The sequence below is a fragment of the Panulirus ornatus genome, chromosome 20 (genome assembly GCF_036320965.1).
Source record: "Panulirus ornatus isolate Po-2019 chromosome 20, ASM3632096v1, whole genome shotgun sequence".
Taxonomy (NCBI): domain Eukaryota; kingdom Metazoa; phylum Arthropoda; class Malacostraca; order Decapoda; family Palinuridae; genus Panulirus; species Panulirus ornatus.
In genome coordinates this window covers 69,345,187-69,360,156 of record NC_092243.1, presented here as the reverse complement: position 1 = coordinate 69,360,156, position 14,970 = coordinate 69,345,187, and the positions used below count along the sequence as shown (strand labels likewise).

Genomic DNA, 14,970 nt, shown 5'->3' with positions numbered 1-14,970 from the left:
GTGCCCGTGTCCTCACTGCTGCACGACAGTGCCCGTGTCCTCACTGCTGCACCTGATCACTGCTTTTGGGGACATATCCCGGAAAATATGGAATCCGTAACTCGGGGCTCGGCACAGAGCGCTCCGGGGGTGAGGCAAAAATCTGTCCTTTATACACACACATTCTCCTCTCACTCGCTTACTGCATCTTTATGGCCTGCACTACTTCCTTCTTCCCCCACTCCCCGAGTCTCGCAATCCCCAACCTTCTCTTTCCTTCCCGCTCCACCTCGAACACGACCCCTTGAGAAAGTGAGGCGGTACGACCCTCAGAGGACGACGGTACGACCCTGTGAATATGCGGCGGTACGACGGTATAAACACGGCGGTACGACCCGGTGAACATGGGGCGGTATGACGGTATAAACACGGCGGTACGACCCTGTAAACATGGGGCGGTATGAACCTCAGAGTACGACGGTACGACCCTGTGAACATGGGCGGTACGACGCTCTAAACACGACGCTACGACCTTTTTTTTTCAGAACAGCGCTACGAAACCCCCTGAGTACGATGGTACGACCCTTCTAAGCACGACGGTGCGACCTTTTCAAAACGGCGGCACGACCCTTGTGCACGATAGCAAAACCCTTATCTAAGAGGATATATATATATATATATATATATATATATATATATATATATATATATATATATATATATATATATATATCTTTTCTTTTTTTTCTTTCATACTATTCGCCATTTCCCGCATTAGCGAGGTAGCGTTAAGAACAGAGGACTGGGCCTTTTGGGAATATCCTCACCAGGCCCCCTTCTCTGTTCCTTCTTTTGGAAAATAAAAAGAAAAAAAAAAATTGAGAGGGGAGGATTTCCAGCCCCCCGCTCCCTTCCCCTTTTAGTCGCCTTCTACGACACGCAGGGAATACGTGGGAAGTATTCTTTCTCCCCTATCCCCAGGGATATATATATATATATATATATATATATATATATATATATATATATATATATATATATATATATATATATACACATGAGCAAAGTGCATATGAACGCTCACCTTCGTAGAACATACAAACCTCCAACAGCCAGGATCGAACCCAGGACCCCTGCTTGATCATAGTGGTAGCGCTCCCGCCTGTTGCACTCAGGTCCCGGGTTCGATCCTGGCTGTTGGCGGATATATATATATATATATCATAGCCCAACCACCAGACCCCATAATAGCTCAACCACCAGACCCCATCACAGCCCAACCATCTTAATTCAACCCAGATACATAAAAAATCATCTTTTATTAACATCTACTGCATCTAGGCCTTTTCTTACATCCACAACAATGGCACCAGTATGTCTCCGAGGCATTTATAACCCCCTTTCGCCACACCTTCCCCCCAATAAAGAATAATAAGTCATTTATTATAAGCTTTTGTTCACGATACGAAAGCGTTGACAACACTCGCTTGAAAGGCAAAAGCGGAGGAGCGAGCCAGGCGTCCTTCCTGGAACGTCTGTGATTGGCTGGCGACGCTGGAGGGGGAGGGTGAGGAGGGAGGGGGGGGGGGTTGAAGAAAGAAGGGGGCGGGGCGAGGCGGGGAGTGGGGGGAAGGGAGGGTGGGACCTGGCTTTTGTTTTAATGTCATGGTACACAGACACACACCTTCGCTTCAGTGGGATGTGAACACTAGGCCAACCCCTTCCCCACCGTCACTCCACGGACCAGCCCACCTCCCTATTCCATAACCCATTACTTAAGACTCTCGTGCCAATCTTCCCCATTTCAGTTTTCTATTCCACCACCAGAACTCCATTTTTTTTTTGTTACTTCTTTCCCTTGCCCCATTTTCTGTTACTTCTTTCCCTCGCCCTATTTTTCCCTCTTAGTTTTCTTCTCCAATGTCAGATTTCCCTCTCTTCTCATCTTCTTTCCCTTGCCCCATTTTCGTTTTTACGTTTTCTGTTTATAATTCTTATCTATTGACTCTTTATCTTTCTCGTGCTCTCCGTTGTTGTGATAACCTGATACTGCTTAACGGCCCTCCAGCTCGATGACCTTTGACCGGACTCTTAACCAAGAATTAGGTCATAGGTCAGGCACGCGTACCGTAAGGGTTCGTGACCATAACCGGTTCAAGGTTAAAGGCCTCGCAAGTACAACTAAAAGTGATGCATGCACAAAGGATTATCATTTTTCCTATAATTTTTTCTTTTATGTTCCAGACCAAGTCCAAAAGTCCATATGAAAGGTTGGGTTTTAATTGTAATATATAGTGATGATTATGAAAGGAGTAAAAGGACAAGAGAAAGTAGTAAATAATTTTGGAGGCCGTGAAAAACCTGTCTTTTGAAATATGCCGAGTCACAGTACCCAAGGTAGATGGTTCCAAAGCTTTGAGGTGTAAGGAAGGAAACAGTTATCAAAACGGCCCACCCTTGACTTGCCATAGGCAACACAGCAATCATGCGCTACACTCACTGCCGTACAGTCTTAATATGATTTCCAGTACTAAATCCATTCTTAAATGCCTTCTCTCCTTCACTGTCTTTTTTTTTTTCCTTCTTCTGGCTTATGTTACTGGAGTCTTTGTCATCACTATCATGTTCATCTTCCGTTGTTATTGTTCTCTCTAGAACTCTTGTCTTGGGCTCAAATTGTGACACACACATAAATATTTCAGGGCGAGGCAAGTGTTTCACATCTCCTTTTCAAAAATCTCATTTCAGATGCCAAGGGAATGCAGAATATAGCAAAACCAGACACAATTGATCATGCGTTTATTAAATAGTTATAGAAAATAAATTTAAATATCATATAAATACGACAATATCTAAAGCACACAAGTCTTAAACATTATAGAACTAAGAATACATAAAAGTCATCTTTTCCTAACTTCAATATCACGAAATAAATAATACAATCAGTTTAACAAAAGGAACCAGAGTTCCTCTACATAAAAAAGATATAAACCATGCCATACCCAAGCTTCCAAATACAAGTCCCTCTCCATAAAAGATAATCACTAGGGCACCAGAAGCATCCAAGTGAGGTGTCGCAGTACCTCAGACTGGTACAAACAGAGTCGTGGATCAAGGCAGTCTTCACCAAAGAGGCGTCTTCTAACATTTCTACGTTGGTGTGGGAGATTCACATATGTGTGTGATCGGTCATAGCTGTTATCACCAGGTAGGGTCGTCCATCTCCAGGTCAATAGGTCATAGTTCATCGGGTCACGAACGAGTCTGGAATTCCTGGAGGAGCGAGGAGCGAGGCGTGGGGGCGTGGTATGGGAGCCAAGCCTCACTCCAGGTCGTGGAGGAACTGGCACCGGCTACCGTACAGACAGAAGCCCTTGTTGTGGAAGCTGAAGCACTGCTTGGTGCGGTACATGGGATGCCTCGGGTAGCACCGCAGGTCCAGCGACCCGTGGGCGTACAGGCAGGCCTCGCCGTACTCGCAGTACCCGTTGTATTGGAAGGACCGGCAGAGCTCGGTCTTGTACTTCGTCAGGTCGTGGGAGCGACGCCTGACCGGCAGCGGCAAAGACGTGAGGGACGTGAGGGGGTTGTCTCGGGCGGCAGCTGGTGTTCCCTTACGCGCAGGCAACGGATGAGGTCCGCGAGGTGAAGGCTCCTGCTCACGGACCAGTCGTCACCACCGGCCGCGCCTTCGGCGCCCTGGACCGCCTTCCCGTCATCCTCGGTGTCGCTCTGCAGGCTGCTGGAGAGTACCACGTCGTCTTCGTCGGTAGGCATCGCGGTCCGTCTGCTCCGTGAGGGAGGGTCGTCACCATAGTCGTCATCGTCTTTATTCCGCGACTTGTTTGTGTTGTCTTTCGGGACGTCCTTATCTTTGTCATCATCATCGTCATCATCTCCAGCCTCTCTGTTCTTGTCTTCCTTGCGGCAATATGGTAAGAAGTTATTCAGGGCAGCGCTAGGGACGGGGTCAGGGGCGGGGCCTCCGTCGGTGCCGTCGCTCCACAGCGTGGCCGAGTACTGCGGCGCCTTCTGCAGGATACTGTGAACCACATCCAGCCTCTGCAGGTCCTGGTACTCGCTGGCGAGGCTTCCTACCACACCCTTTCCCACCCAGTGGGTCAAAATCCGCCGGCGCAACATCCCACCAGCTGAGCCTCCTCCTGCTCTTCATCGGGAAGAGGCTTGCACGAGCTGCAGCAGCCACCCCACCACTCACCTTCTGCTGGAGTTGCCTGCTCAAGGGATCCATCTGGGCCACAAATCTTTCTTTCCCTTCCAGCGATGCATCCCAGCCCGGCCGCCTCTGACCGACACTACTGCCAGCAGGATGTGTCGTCAGCTGCGGTGACATCCCGGATGCCACGCCTCGTCCGTGTGACCCTAAGGGCGTGACCGAGTCTTTCCCATCGTGAGTCACCAAGCAGGAACCGTCGTCTCCCAAGGGCGAGGAAGGGTTGTAGGCCCAGAGGCGAGACCCACCCAAGAAGAAGTCTCCAGCATCGAGAAAACCTCTGGGTGACGCGCGTGGGGAGGCGACGTGGCCGGGCTCGTCCTCCAAGGGCCTGTTGTTGGCGATGAGGTGGAGCTCCTGGGTGTGAGGGGAACCTGCCTCCTGCAGCCTCCAGGTAATGCTGGCCGTCCGGCTCGCCTCCTCGTAGGTAGGGAAGTAGTAGAGCGCCTCCAACACCTGCACAAGTGTCATGCTAGAGTATCTGTGTCTTAAGTGTACCACATAACGTCCAGAGGAACTACTAACACACCCCCCCCCCCCCTGCAGTTACCATGGCTGACCACCCCCGGAGAAATAAACACGTTATCAACACCACCTCACACATGCAAACACGGCTTCATCTATGGGTCAGGAGGTTGTAGGTTAAAACTAGGTTTAAACGCACTTTGACCTTCAGGCAAACTAAATCCGCGCAAAAAGCTCATTCTCATACAGTAGAAGAGGAGCATCATCCAGGGCCCCGCCTGCCTCTTACAATGTAAATATTGGTTTACCTTTACCTGGCATGGATACGCTCTGCAACCTCTCTCTCCTGGCAATGCATCAAACGTCCGTCCGTCCGAGATATACGAACCCTCACCAAAGATGTCCCCTGGTTTACGTCTCTTGTTGCTGGACGGAGGGAACTCCATCAAAAGCGAAGCAACGGAAGTATCATCAAATAGGGTCATTACGGAGGGCCCGGAGGGGGTCAGTCAGGCAGCAGCCAAGAAGGAGACCAGACCAAGAGTGAACAACGCTGTACCCAGCTCACACAGGTGTACAATCGACATAGCGAACCGCGACACACATCTAACTGTGATGGCCACTATGACTTCCATTCGTAACCGATTAGGAATGTATAACGAACATATCAAAGAAACCACACACACACACACGCACAGACACACAGACACACACACACATCCGTGCACACACAGGCACACACACACACACACACACACACACACACACACACACATATTGCAATAAAGTTTACAAGTCGAAACGATTTCTCAAAGAATTTCTCCTGGTTTTGTACGATCTACTCTAGACAGAGATGTCCTCAGTGATGACCAGTGTTTCCAGACAAGTATATATAAATATATTTATATATATATATATATATATATATATATATATATATATATATATGCATAATGAACATCTGGGGGGTAAATTCTCAACGTCTTGCAGCCGAAACCACAACGAATGATACCAATATGTACAACACCCTCTTCCAAAACTGTCATGGACGGTTTAACACTGACTGAACGAACTGAACACTGACTGATTGAACGAACTGTACACTGACTGAACGAACTGAACATTGACTGACTGAACGAACTGTACACTGAAAAGAACTGAACACTGACTGAACGAAAGAACACTGACTGAACGAACTGTACACTGGCTGACTGAACGAATTCAACACTGACTGACTGAACGACTTCAACACTGACTGACTGAACGAACTGAACACTGACTGACTGGACGAACTCAACACTGACTGACTGAATGACTTCAACACTGACTGACTGAACGAACTCAACACTGACTGACTGAACGAACGAACTCAACACTGACTGACTGAACGAACAGACACGAAGACTCAGCGTCCACAGAACCGGTCACCCTATCGGATAAGACTGACGGAGTGGGGGAGAGAGTCACGTCATATCTCACCGAGAATGACACTACGTGGGGGCACACTGAGAGGCGGGCGCGGGGGGCGCGGGGAGGCGCGCCCTGAATAACCCTGTCTTGAGACCTACAACAAACCCCCTCTCCCTTCTCCTCCCCCCCCCCCCAAATCCTTCGCCTGACCCCCCTTTTGTGACCAATGAGCCCCAGCCCCGCCTCCCAACCACAGAGCCTTACCTCCTTGTTGGCAATGGAGCACTTCAGCACCCCCTCCTCGGGGTCGTGGATGAAGGAGCAGCGGGCGCCGTAGCGACAGAAGCCCGTCTGGTGGTAGGACTGGCAGTTGCGCGTCTTGTACTTGCCGTGATGCGACGCCCCCCGGAGCTGCCGCAGTCCGTGGGCGTAGTTGCACCTGCACGGTAGGCCGGGGCCGGCGAGGTGGTGGCGGTGGGTGGAGGAGGAGGAACAGCAAGGCGGGCGGTTGGAGGGAGAGAAGGAAGGAAGGAAGGAGAGGTTAGATGGTGGTGGAGCGGGGGGAGGACCATCATGAGATGATGGGGGGTTGTGGCTATGATGACCCCACGACACGGTATTGCGAGAATGCGAGAATGAGATGACTGAATGGGGAGGGATGGGATGACTTGAATGGGAAGGGATGGGATGACTTGAATGGGAAGGGATGGGATGACTGAACAGAATGGGATGAGATGAGATGACGGAATGGGATGGGATGGAGTGACTTATTAGGATGGAATGGGACGAGTCAATGGTATGGGATGACTGAATTGGCCACGATGACTGACTGAGATGGAATGGGACGAGTCAATGGTATGGGATGACTGAATTGCCCACGATGACTGACTGAGATGGAATGGGACGACCGCGTGAGATGGGATGGGACGCCATCATTGAATGGTGGTGGGATGACTCAATGGGATGGGAGAAGATGACTATATGGGGCACCAGATAACATAGAAACAATGGCATGTGTGCCCCTCAGGGCGTCAATAGTTGCGATGATAGGATCACACTGATTATTATGGTATATCCTGCGTTATACAGGCTAATAAATATCGAAAGAAAACGGTCAAAACATAGGCAATGAATAGAGCATGTGAAGCGGGATAGGACAGAATGCTCCCCCTTCTACCATACCACATCCTTAATTTTCATCTCAACTACTGTTTACACTACAAGGGTGGGGTGGTGCTTGAGCCTCCTGCAATACACAAACCACTACTGCATGCATCATGGACCTTGAATCTCCTACCTTTGACGCCATCTGGTTTTCTTTACCCTTTATAACAACCGCTTTTATGTTTCGTATACCCAACCCCTCACCTCCCTAAATGCCTGTAACTGATTACATAACTCTTCGACGACCTACATTCATGCGACTAAACACTGCTGTCTTCACATCGGCACCCTGACATCCCTTATGAAGCGGATTCAGGTGTAAACCACAAGGCTTGGTTAGGCTCTACCCGGGACGACCCTGGCGGAGCCGAGGTCTGTTCTCCTACCCTCACTAACGACCTGGAACAGGTAATTCAAACACCCAGCAAGAGTTCCCGACCGTCACAAACACACTACTACCCCGCCTCTCTCTCTCTCTCTCTCTCTCTCTCTCTCTCTCTCTCTCTCTCTCTCTCTCTCTCTCTCTCTCTCTCCTGCTGGCCTCAATTTAGCCAGTGTTCTCGCGATCTGTGTCTGCGTGTGTTCCTTCCCGCCCGCGACCCCTGGTCTGGATCGCGCGCGTGTGTGTGACTGCTGCTTCCTACAGTTTGTGTGTGGAGATTCGGTAATCAGGTATTGACCGTTCTCCTATCACTTTCTTCCTTCTAGCTGTTTAGTTGAGGCATTCTCTTCCTCCTTTTCGTCTTTTCCCTCTCTCCATTGTCTTTTTTTTTTTTTAACTTTAAGAGTCAAGTGTACGAACACCTGGCGGAGATCCGATCAATTGCCAATTTCTTTTCTCTTAACCAAATTTTTTCTCCCTTTCTCCCGAGATGGCCTTTGATTGGGGGCATGTTTTGCCCGTGCCACGTCGGTCAATAAATATATATAATCAATAAATGAATAAATGAATATGAATAAAATTCCATTTCTTACTCACATCCCTCCAATCCATGTACTGCACAAGCCTTAACTGCCGCATCTCCAACCCCCCCTAGGGCCACAGTGCTTAGGTCCCTCACCACAGGCGGGGCGCCCTAGAGCATAGGGCCCCGCACCTCCCAAGCAGTAAGCAGGTTTAATCTCACACTAACAACAACAACAACCCAATCCCTCACAGTCACCCCTCCAAGGCTAATTCTAAAGAACGACACTCAACAACCACGTACGTATTCATATGAATCTGCGACTAGGATCATGTCTTATAATGAAAGCGAAGATTCGTACACGGGCAATATTCTCAAGACTCGTCGCCTCGAATCATCTTGCAGAATCCTTTCCTCTGTTGTAAGTTACAACAAGAGAAACGCTGGCGCCGTGGCAGGGCTGCTGTGGACACAACCCGAGATTCATGGTTCGATCCCCAAATGAAAAAGAGCTGGTGTCTGCATTGCCCCATAGCTCTCTGTATAACCATCGATATAACTACATACATTCCAGTCTATATACCTTGCTCTGCGCTATGAGTCTCTCCTATCTTTACGAGGCTCCTGCAGCGCTCAGGAAGCCGGCCACGTTCACCGGTCATGACCATTCGTTATGAAGTGTGGTGATGTGTGTGTACGCGCGACTATGTGCACCGTAAGTGAATCTGCCATAGTGGGCAGCAAACCAACCAATTACTTCTTCGTCACTGTCTTGGTGGGTTATGTCAAAATACAGTTAACCACAAATGAACGCGAATGAATATCAAACAGCAGCAGACCACCGGATTCTAACGAGGCTGTTTGTGACATAAGAAGAGACCAGAAACTCATGGATGAGTGTGGTAGGAGCAGAAAGACAAAGACTCCTCAATGATAAAAGCCCGTAAGCTAAAATATCTTTATGTGTGAAGACGTGTCGAGGGAAAACGTCGAATGCTTTTATTTTTCTATTGCCACTTGTACTGTGCGGGAGGGGGGCGGGGCTTATGGTGGCCGAAGCCCTCAAGCCTATGGTGTGCGAGGTGAGGTGATGGTAGCTGGGTGTAAAAGCCATGGTGCGAGGGTGGGTGTGGGATGTTTCTAAAGCCATGTCGTGTGAGTGGAGTGGGACGTTTGGTTTGATTATGATGTGGATCAGTTTTTTTTCGCAGAGTTTGGGGTGCTGAGGACAGAAGCGATAAACGACGAAAGATGTGTGGTTCGGAATATTCCAGGATTCGTATTATGTCGGCACGGTATCACAGGGAGTTTGATGTGTAGCTAAGAGCAGCTGAAGAGATCTGTAAGCACTTGGACTGAAGATGAACCAGAAGGTTTTACGTGACATTCTGATATGCTGTCAGGGATTGGAAGCAGCAGAATTATTAAAGATTTCTATGGCATTCTGTACATAGACAGTCTCGAGAGAAGCCCACGGTATGTCACATGTCCCGTTCCTCAATAGAGAGTACGTAACAAATGGACACTTCTCAGAAAACCCGAGAGACGAACAGGTGTGGGTATATATGTGTGTGTGTGGGGGGCAAGGGCCCCCCAGTACCCGAGAGACGAACAGGTGTGGGACTATGTGTGTGTGGGGGGGCCAAGCCCCCCCAGTACCCGAGAGACGAACAGGTGTGGGAATATGTGTGTGTGGGGGGGCCAAGCCCCCCCAGTACCCGAAAGACGAACAGGTGTGGGAATATGTGTGAGTGTGTGTGGCAAGGCCTGGGCCCCCCCACCCACTGGAGCCGGAGGCAAAGGGGGACGGGACGAAGGAGGAACCCAGTTGATGGATCGGATTCATCTCGCCCGCGTCCTCAGGGCTCACACTAGGAGGCAATAGACAATGGCAGTGGCGAACAACTCACCACGATGAGCTTTAATTTCCTGAACGAGGAAAGCAAATTGGTCGGGTGACAGGGTCATTACAGGGAGACGTGGTGAGGGAGGAGGGGAACCGCGAGGGGAGAACGTCTGTCTCTCCTGCCGATAATCGAACCGTTCCCTCCCTCACTCCCTCCCTCACTGCTTCGAGCAGCACTTCAGCCGCGATGAATCAAGAAGCCTTTAACGAGATCGGGGATTTTATTTTCCTTTTTTCTTTTTTTTTTCCTGTTACACACACAGATCACCGAACTCACTCCGACGCGTAAAATCCCGGCGCGTAAATTCATTATTATTCTAAGGATGGGAAACGACATAGCCACATCCTGGCAGAAAGTGTCTCTGGGAAGTGCATCTCTCTCTCTCTCTCTCTCTCTCTCTCTCTCTCTCTCTCTCTCTCTCTCTCTCTCTCTCATTTCTTAGGGGGGGGAAAAAAAAAAAATAGGAAATCACGATGGCATTGCGATGAAAATGTTACCTTGGAGCGAGCGATGTCAAAACGACGACATGAACGACACCATAGTTAGAGAAAACGACATCAATGTTACAGAAAACGACACCAGTGTTAGAGAAAACGACACCAGTGTTAGAGAAAACGACACCAGTGTTAGAGAAAACGACACCAGTGTCAGAGAAAGCGACACCAATGTTAGAAAAAACGACACCAACGTTAGGAAACACGACACCAATGTCGGACAAAACGACACCAACGTTAGAGAAAACGACACCAATGTTAGAGACAACGACGCGCAAAGCACCAGTGTGAGGCGATGAAGAGTGCAATGACCACAAACTGATCATCCAGAGGGTAAAGCAGCAGGAGTGGAAGGTGAGGGGGGTTTCAAAACTGACATACCAGACCACATTACACTACTACCAAAACTCATCACTCCATATCTACATTCAGTCCGGCACGCAGGATGGATGTATATACATATACATAGCTTCCGTGATCGCGTATCGCAAGTGGAAACAGCCATCCATCTCTGTGTCACCTCGAGCATTCCACTTCTTTCCACTGTCCGACACAGCGTCGCCAGGGGTTTAGACACACACACACACACACACACACACACACACACACACACACGCGTCCTCCAACACCAGACGTAGTGATGATAACCCCAACACTTGTGGTCCATAACACAAGCAAAAGGACTGTCTACGTTGCATCTTACGGGAGATCGGAAGGAAGACGTTTGCATACGATTCATTTACACCCTACAAGCGACACGATGCTATTGAGATAATAATAATAATAATAATAATAATAATAATAATAATAATAATAATAAATAATAATAAATAATAATAATAATGATTATTATCATTATCATTCTAGAGCGATATGGTACGACCTTTGGGTATGATGACCTGCCCTTCCGGGGTCGGATCAAAGGCCGGGCAATCATACCCAAGGTTTCGTACCATCGTGTCCAAGGGCGTGTGCCCTTACCGAGCCACACACACACAAGGTGTTTACATGTCCCTCCCCCCTGAACATATCTGAACGTCTCTCTACTCCTACCACAATACTCCGTGAGCACCTGTTTTCTTCTATCATCACAGAGAGCCATGTTAGGACCAAGACACCTCTGTTGGTGTTTGAATTTATTTACATTCATTCAAAGGTCATACACTCGTTCTTATGGGTCGTAGCGTCGTGCGCGAGCGTCGTACCATCGTGGGCAAGGGTCGTATTGCCGTGCTCAAGGAACCTCACCGTCGTGCTCAAGGGCCGTGCCGTCGTGCTCAAGGGCCCCACCGCCGTGCTCAAGGGTCGCACCATCGTGCTCAAGGGTCTCACCGTCGTGCTCAAGGGCCCTACCGTCGTGCTCAAGGTCCGCACCGTCGTGCTCAAGGGTCGCACCGTCGTGCTCAAGGGCTGCACCATCGTGCTCAAGGGCTGCACCGTCGTGCTCAAGGGCCGCACCGTCGTGCTCAAGGGCCCCACCGCCGTGCTCAAGGGTCGCACCATCGTGCTCAAGGGCTGCACCGTCGTGCTCAAGGGCCGCACCGTCGTGCTCAAGGGCCCCACCGCCGTGCTCAAGGGTCGCACCATCGTGCTCAAGGGCTGCACCGTCGTGCTCAAGGGCCGCACCGTCGTGCTCAAGGGCCCCACCGCCGTGCTCAAGGGTCGCACCATCGTGCTCAAGGGCTGCACCGTCGTGCTCAAGGGCCGCACCGTCGTGCTCAAGGGCCCCACCGTCGTGCTCAAAGATCTAAGTGCGGATGTTTCCCCACTGATAGAGAACGCATCTGTATACGACCCTGCCCATGACCTCCATCGTGACGAGGTTGGGGGGTCATAACATGAATAAAAAACTCCCACACTCACTCAAAACATAAGTCAAACATCGGCGCCACATCTCAAATCCATCACACACACACACACACACACACACACACACACACACACACACACACACACACACTGCAGTAAACAGGAGTAACAAATTTGGCTGTTGGGAAACTGAAGAATGCATAAAGAAAACCTTTATCCCAGACGTAAACATCTCAGAAGAATCGACTGGTGAACGAAGCATTATGAGATAAATGGATGTATATCATAGTCGTTAGTCATACAACTTGTATATTGTGTACTGATCACACACACACACACACACACACACACACACACACACACACACACACACACAGCATTGCACTGATCTTACGAGGAGACAGAACACCATGCAAGGTCATGCAACAACTGTTCCCATTGTAACCCCAACACTTTTGGTATGTCTAATAATCACCTTCCTACGCTCTTACGAGGGGGCACACAGATGACCCGTCAAAATAATAACCCCTTGGGAGAACTCCTGGATGACCCTTAGTTGACCCTGCGTGTGGCTTGCGGGGTGAGGGAGGCCCAGGCCCTTAAACGGGGCCTTTGGATGACCCCCAGGGGTGAGGAGGTATGTGGCTCCTCTCATGAGAGCCTACGAACTAAGGGGGACTTTCGGATGATCCCCAGGTGGGAGGAAACATGGCCTAAAGTGACCAGAGTATTAACCCCAGGTGATGACCAGGTGACCCCTTACAGTGACGTCGATGACCCCCAGGTGATTTTACCAGGTGACCCCCACACCCCCTAGGCTTTCCCCTACACCTAACCAGACCACACTTTCCCCTACACCTAGCAAGACCACACTTTCCCCTACACCTAACCAGACCACACTTTCCCCTACACCTAACCAGACCACACTTTCCCCTGCACCTAACCAGACAGCACTTTCCCCTGCACGTAACTTAGTGACCAGCCAGCAACTGCACGTACCTGGCGCCGTACCTACAGAAGCCGTGCACCTGGTACGACCGGCAGAGCTCCGTCTTGTACTTCTCAGGGTCCAGGGGCGTGAAGCTGCCTGTCGGGGTCGTGGGAGATCCATCGTCGTCGTCGTCGTCTTCCCCCCCTGGACCCTGGTCGCCGCTACTGCTACTACTACTGCTGCTGCTGCTGTTGCTGCTGCTCCTCCTCCTGCTGGGGCACTGGTCCTCGGGCGACCTCCTGCAGGACTTCGAGTGCTGCGGGGGATCCGACAGGGCGAGCCAGCTGTCCGATGGAGGCGGCGGAGGGATGGGAGAGGCCTGCAGGGGCGAGACGGGGAAGGGAAGGTCCTCTGCAGCAGGGTGCGTCAGGGCCTCCCACGGCAGCAGGGCAGAGGTGCGAGGGGCGTCGTCAGGGCTGGCCACAGGGGTGCTGGAGAGGGGACCCTGTGCCTAGGGGGGTAAAAAAGGACGACCCTGTTAACACCATCATTAGTTTCCCCTCGTCATCATCTATCGTACAGTGACATCATCTATCTATCTATCCATGGTTGTTTAATTTGTTTATGGATGGGGTTGTTAGGGAGGTAAATGCAAGAGTTTTGGAAAGAGGGGCAAGTATGAAGTCTGTTGGGGATGAGAGAGCTTGGGAAGTGAGTCAGTTGTTGTTCGCTGATGATACAGCGCTGGTGGCTGATTCATGTGAGAAACTGCAGAAGCTGGTGACTGAGTTTGGTAAAGTGTGTGGAAGAAGAAAGTTAAGAGTAAATGTGAATAAGAGCAAGGTTATTAGGTACAGTAGGGTTGAGGGTCAAGTCAATTGGGAGGTGAGTTTAAATGGAGAAAAACTGGAGGAAGTGAAGTGTTTTAGATATCTGGGAGTGGATCTGGCAGCGGATGGAACCATGGAAGCGGAAGTGGATCATAGGGTGGGGGAGGGGGCGAAAATTCTGGGGGCCTTGAAGAATGTGTGGAAGTCGAGAACATTATCTCGGAAAGCAAAAATGGGTATGTTTGAAGGAATAGTGGTTCCAACAATGTTGTATGGTTGCGAGGCGTGGGCTATGGATAGAGTTGTGCGCAGGAGGATGGATGTGCTGGAAATGAGATGTTTGAGGACAATGTGTGGTGTGAGGTGGTTTGATCGAGTGAGTAACGTAAGGGTAAGAGAGATGTGTGGAAATAAAAAGAGCGTGGTTGAGAGAGCAAAAGAGGGTGTTTTGAAGTGGTTTGGGCACATGGAGAGGATGAGTGAGGAAAGATTGACCAAGAGGATATATGTGTCGGAGGTGGAGGGAGCAAGGAGAAGAGGGAGACCAAATTGGAGGTGGAAAGATGGAGTGAAAAAGATTTTGTGTGATCGGGGCCTGAACATGCAGGAGGGTGAAAGGTGGGCAAGGAATAGAGTGAATTGGAGCGATGTGGTATACCGGGGTTGACGTGCTGTCAGTGGATTGAATCAAGGCATGTGAAGCGTCTGGGGTAAACCATGGAAAGCTGTGTAGGTATGTATATTTGCGTGTGTGGACGTATGTATATACATGTGTATGGGGGTGGGTTGGGCCATTTCTTTCGTCTGTTTCCTTGCGCTACCTCGCAAACGCGGGAGACAGC

The 14,970-nt window shown here is 50.0% G+C and overlaps 1 protein-coding gene across 1 annotated transcript in view; it reads right to left on the bottom strand.

Moving 5' to 3' along the window:
* Positions 1-2,763: 2,763 nt before the first annotated feature.
* Positions 2,764-14,970, bottom strand: part of LOC139755827 (uncharacterized) — a 28,042-nt gene continuing 15,835 nt past the window's right edge. Inside the window, exons 3-5 of the mRNA XM_071674432.1 lie at positions 13,367-13,809; positions 6,353-6,527; positions 2,764-4,669 (exon numbers count right to left, since the gene is read on the bottom strand). Coding sequence (XP_071530533.1) covers positions 3,950-4,669; positions 6,353-6,527; positions 13,367-13,809 — 1,338 coding nt within the window. The 3' untranslated portion in view covers positions 2,764-3,949. The remainder of the gene's footprint in view (positions 4,670-6,352; positions 6,528-13,366; positions 13,810-14,970) is intronic.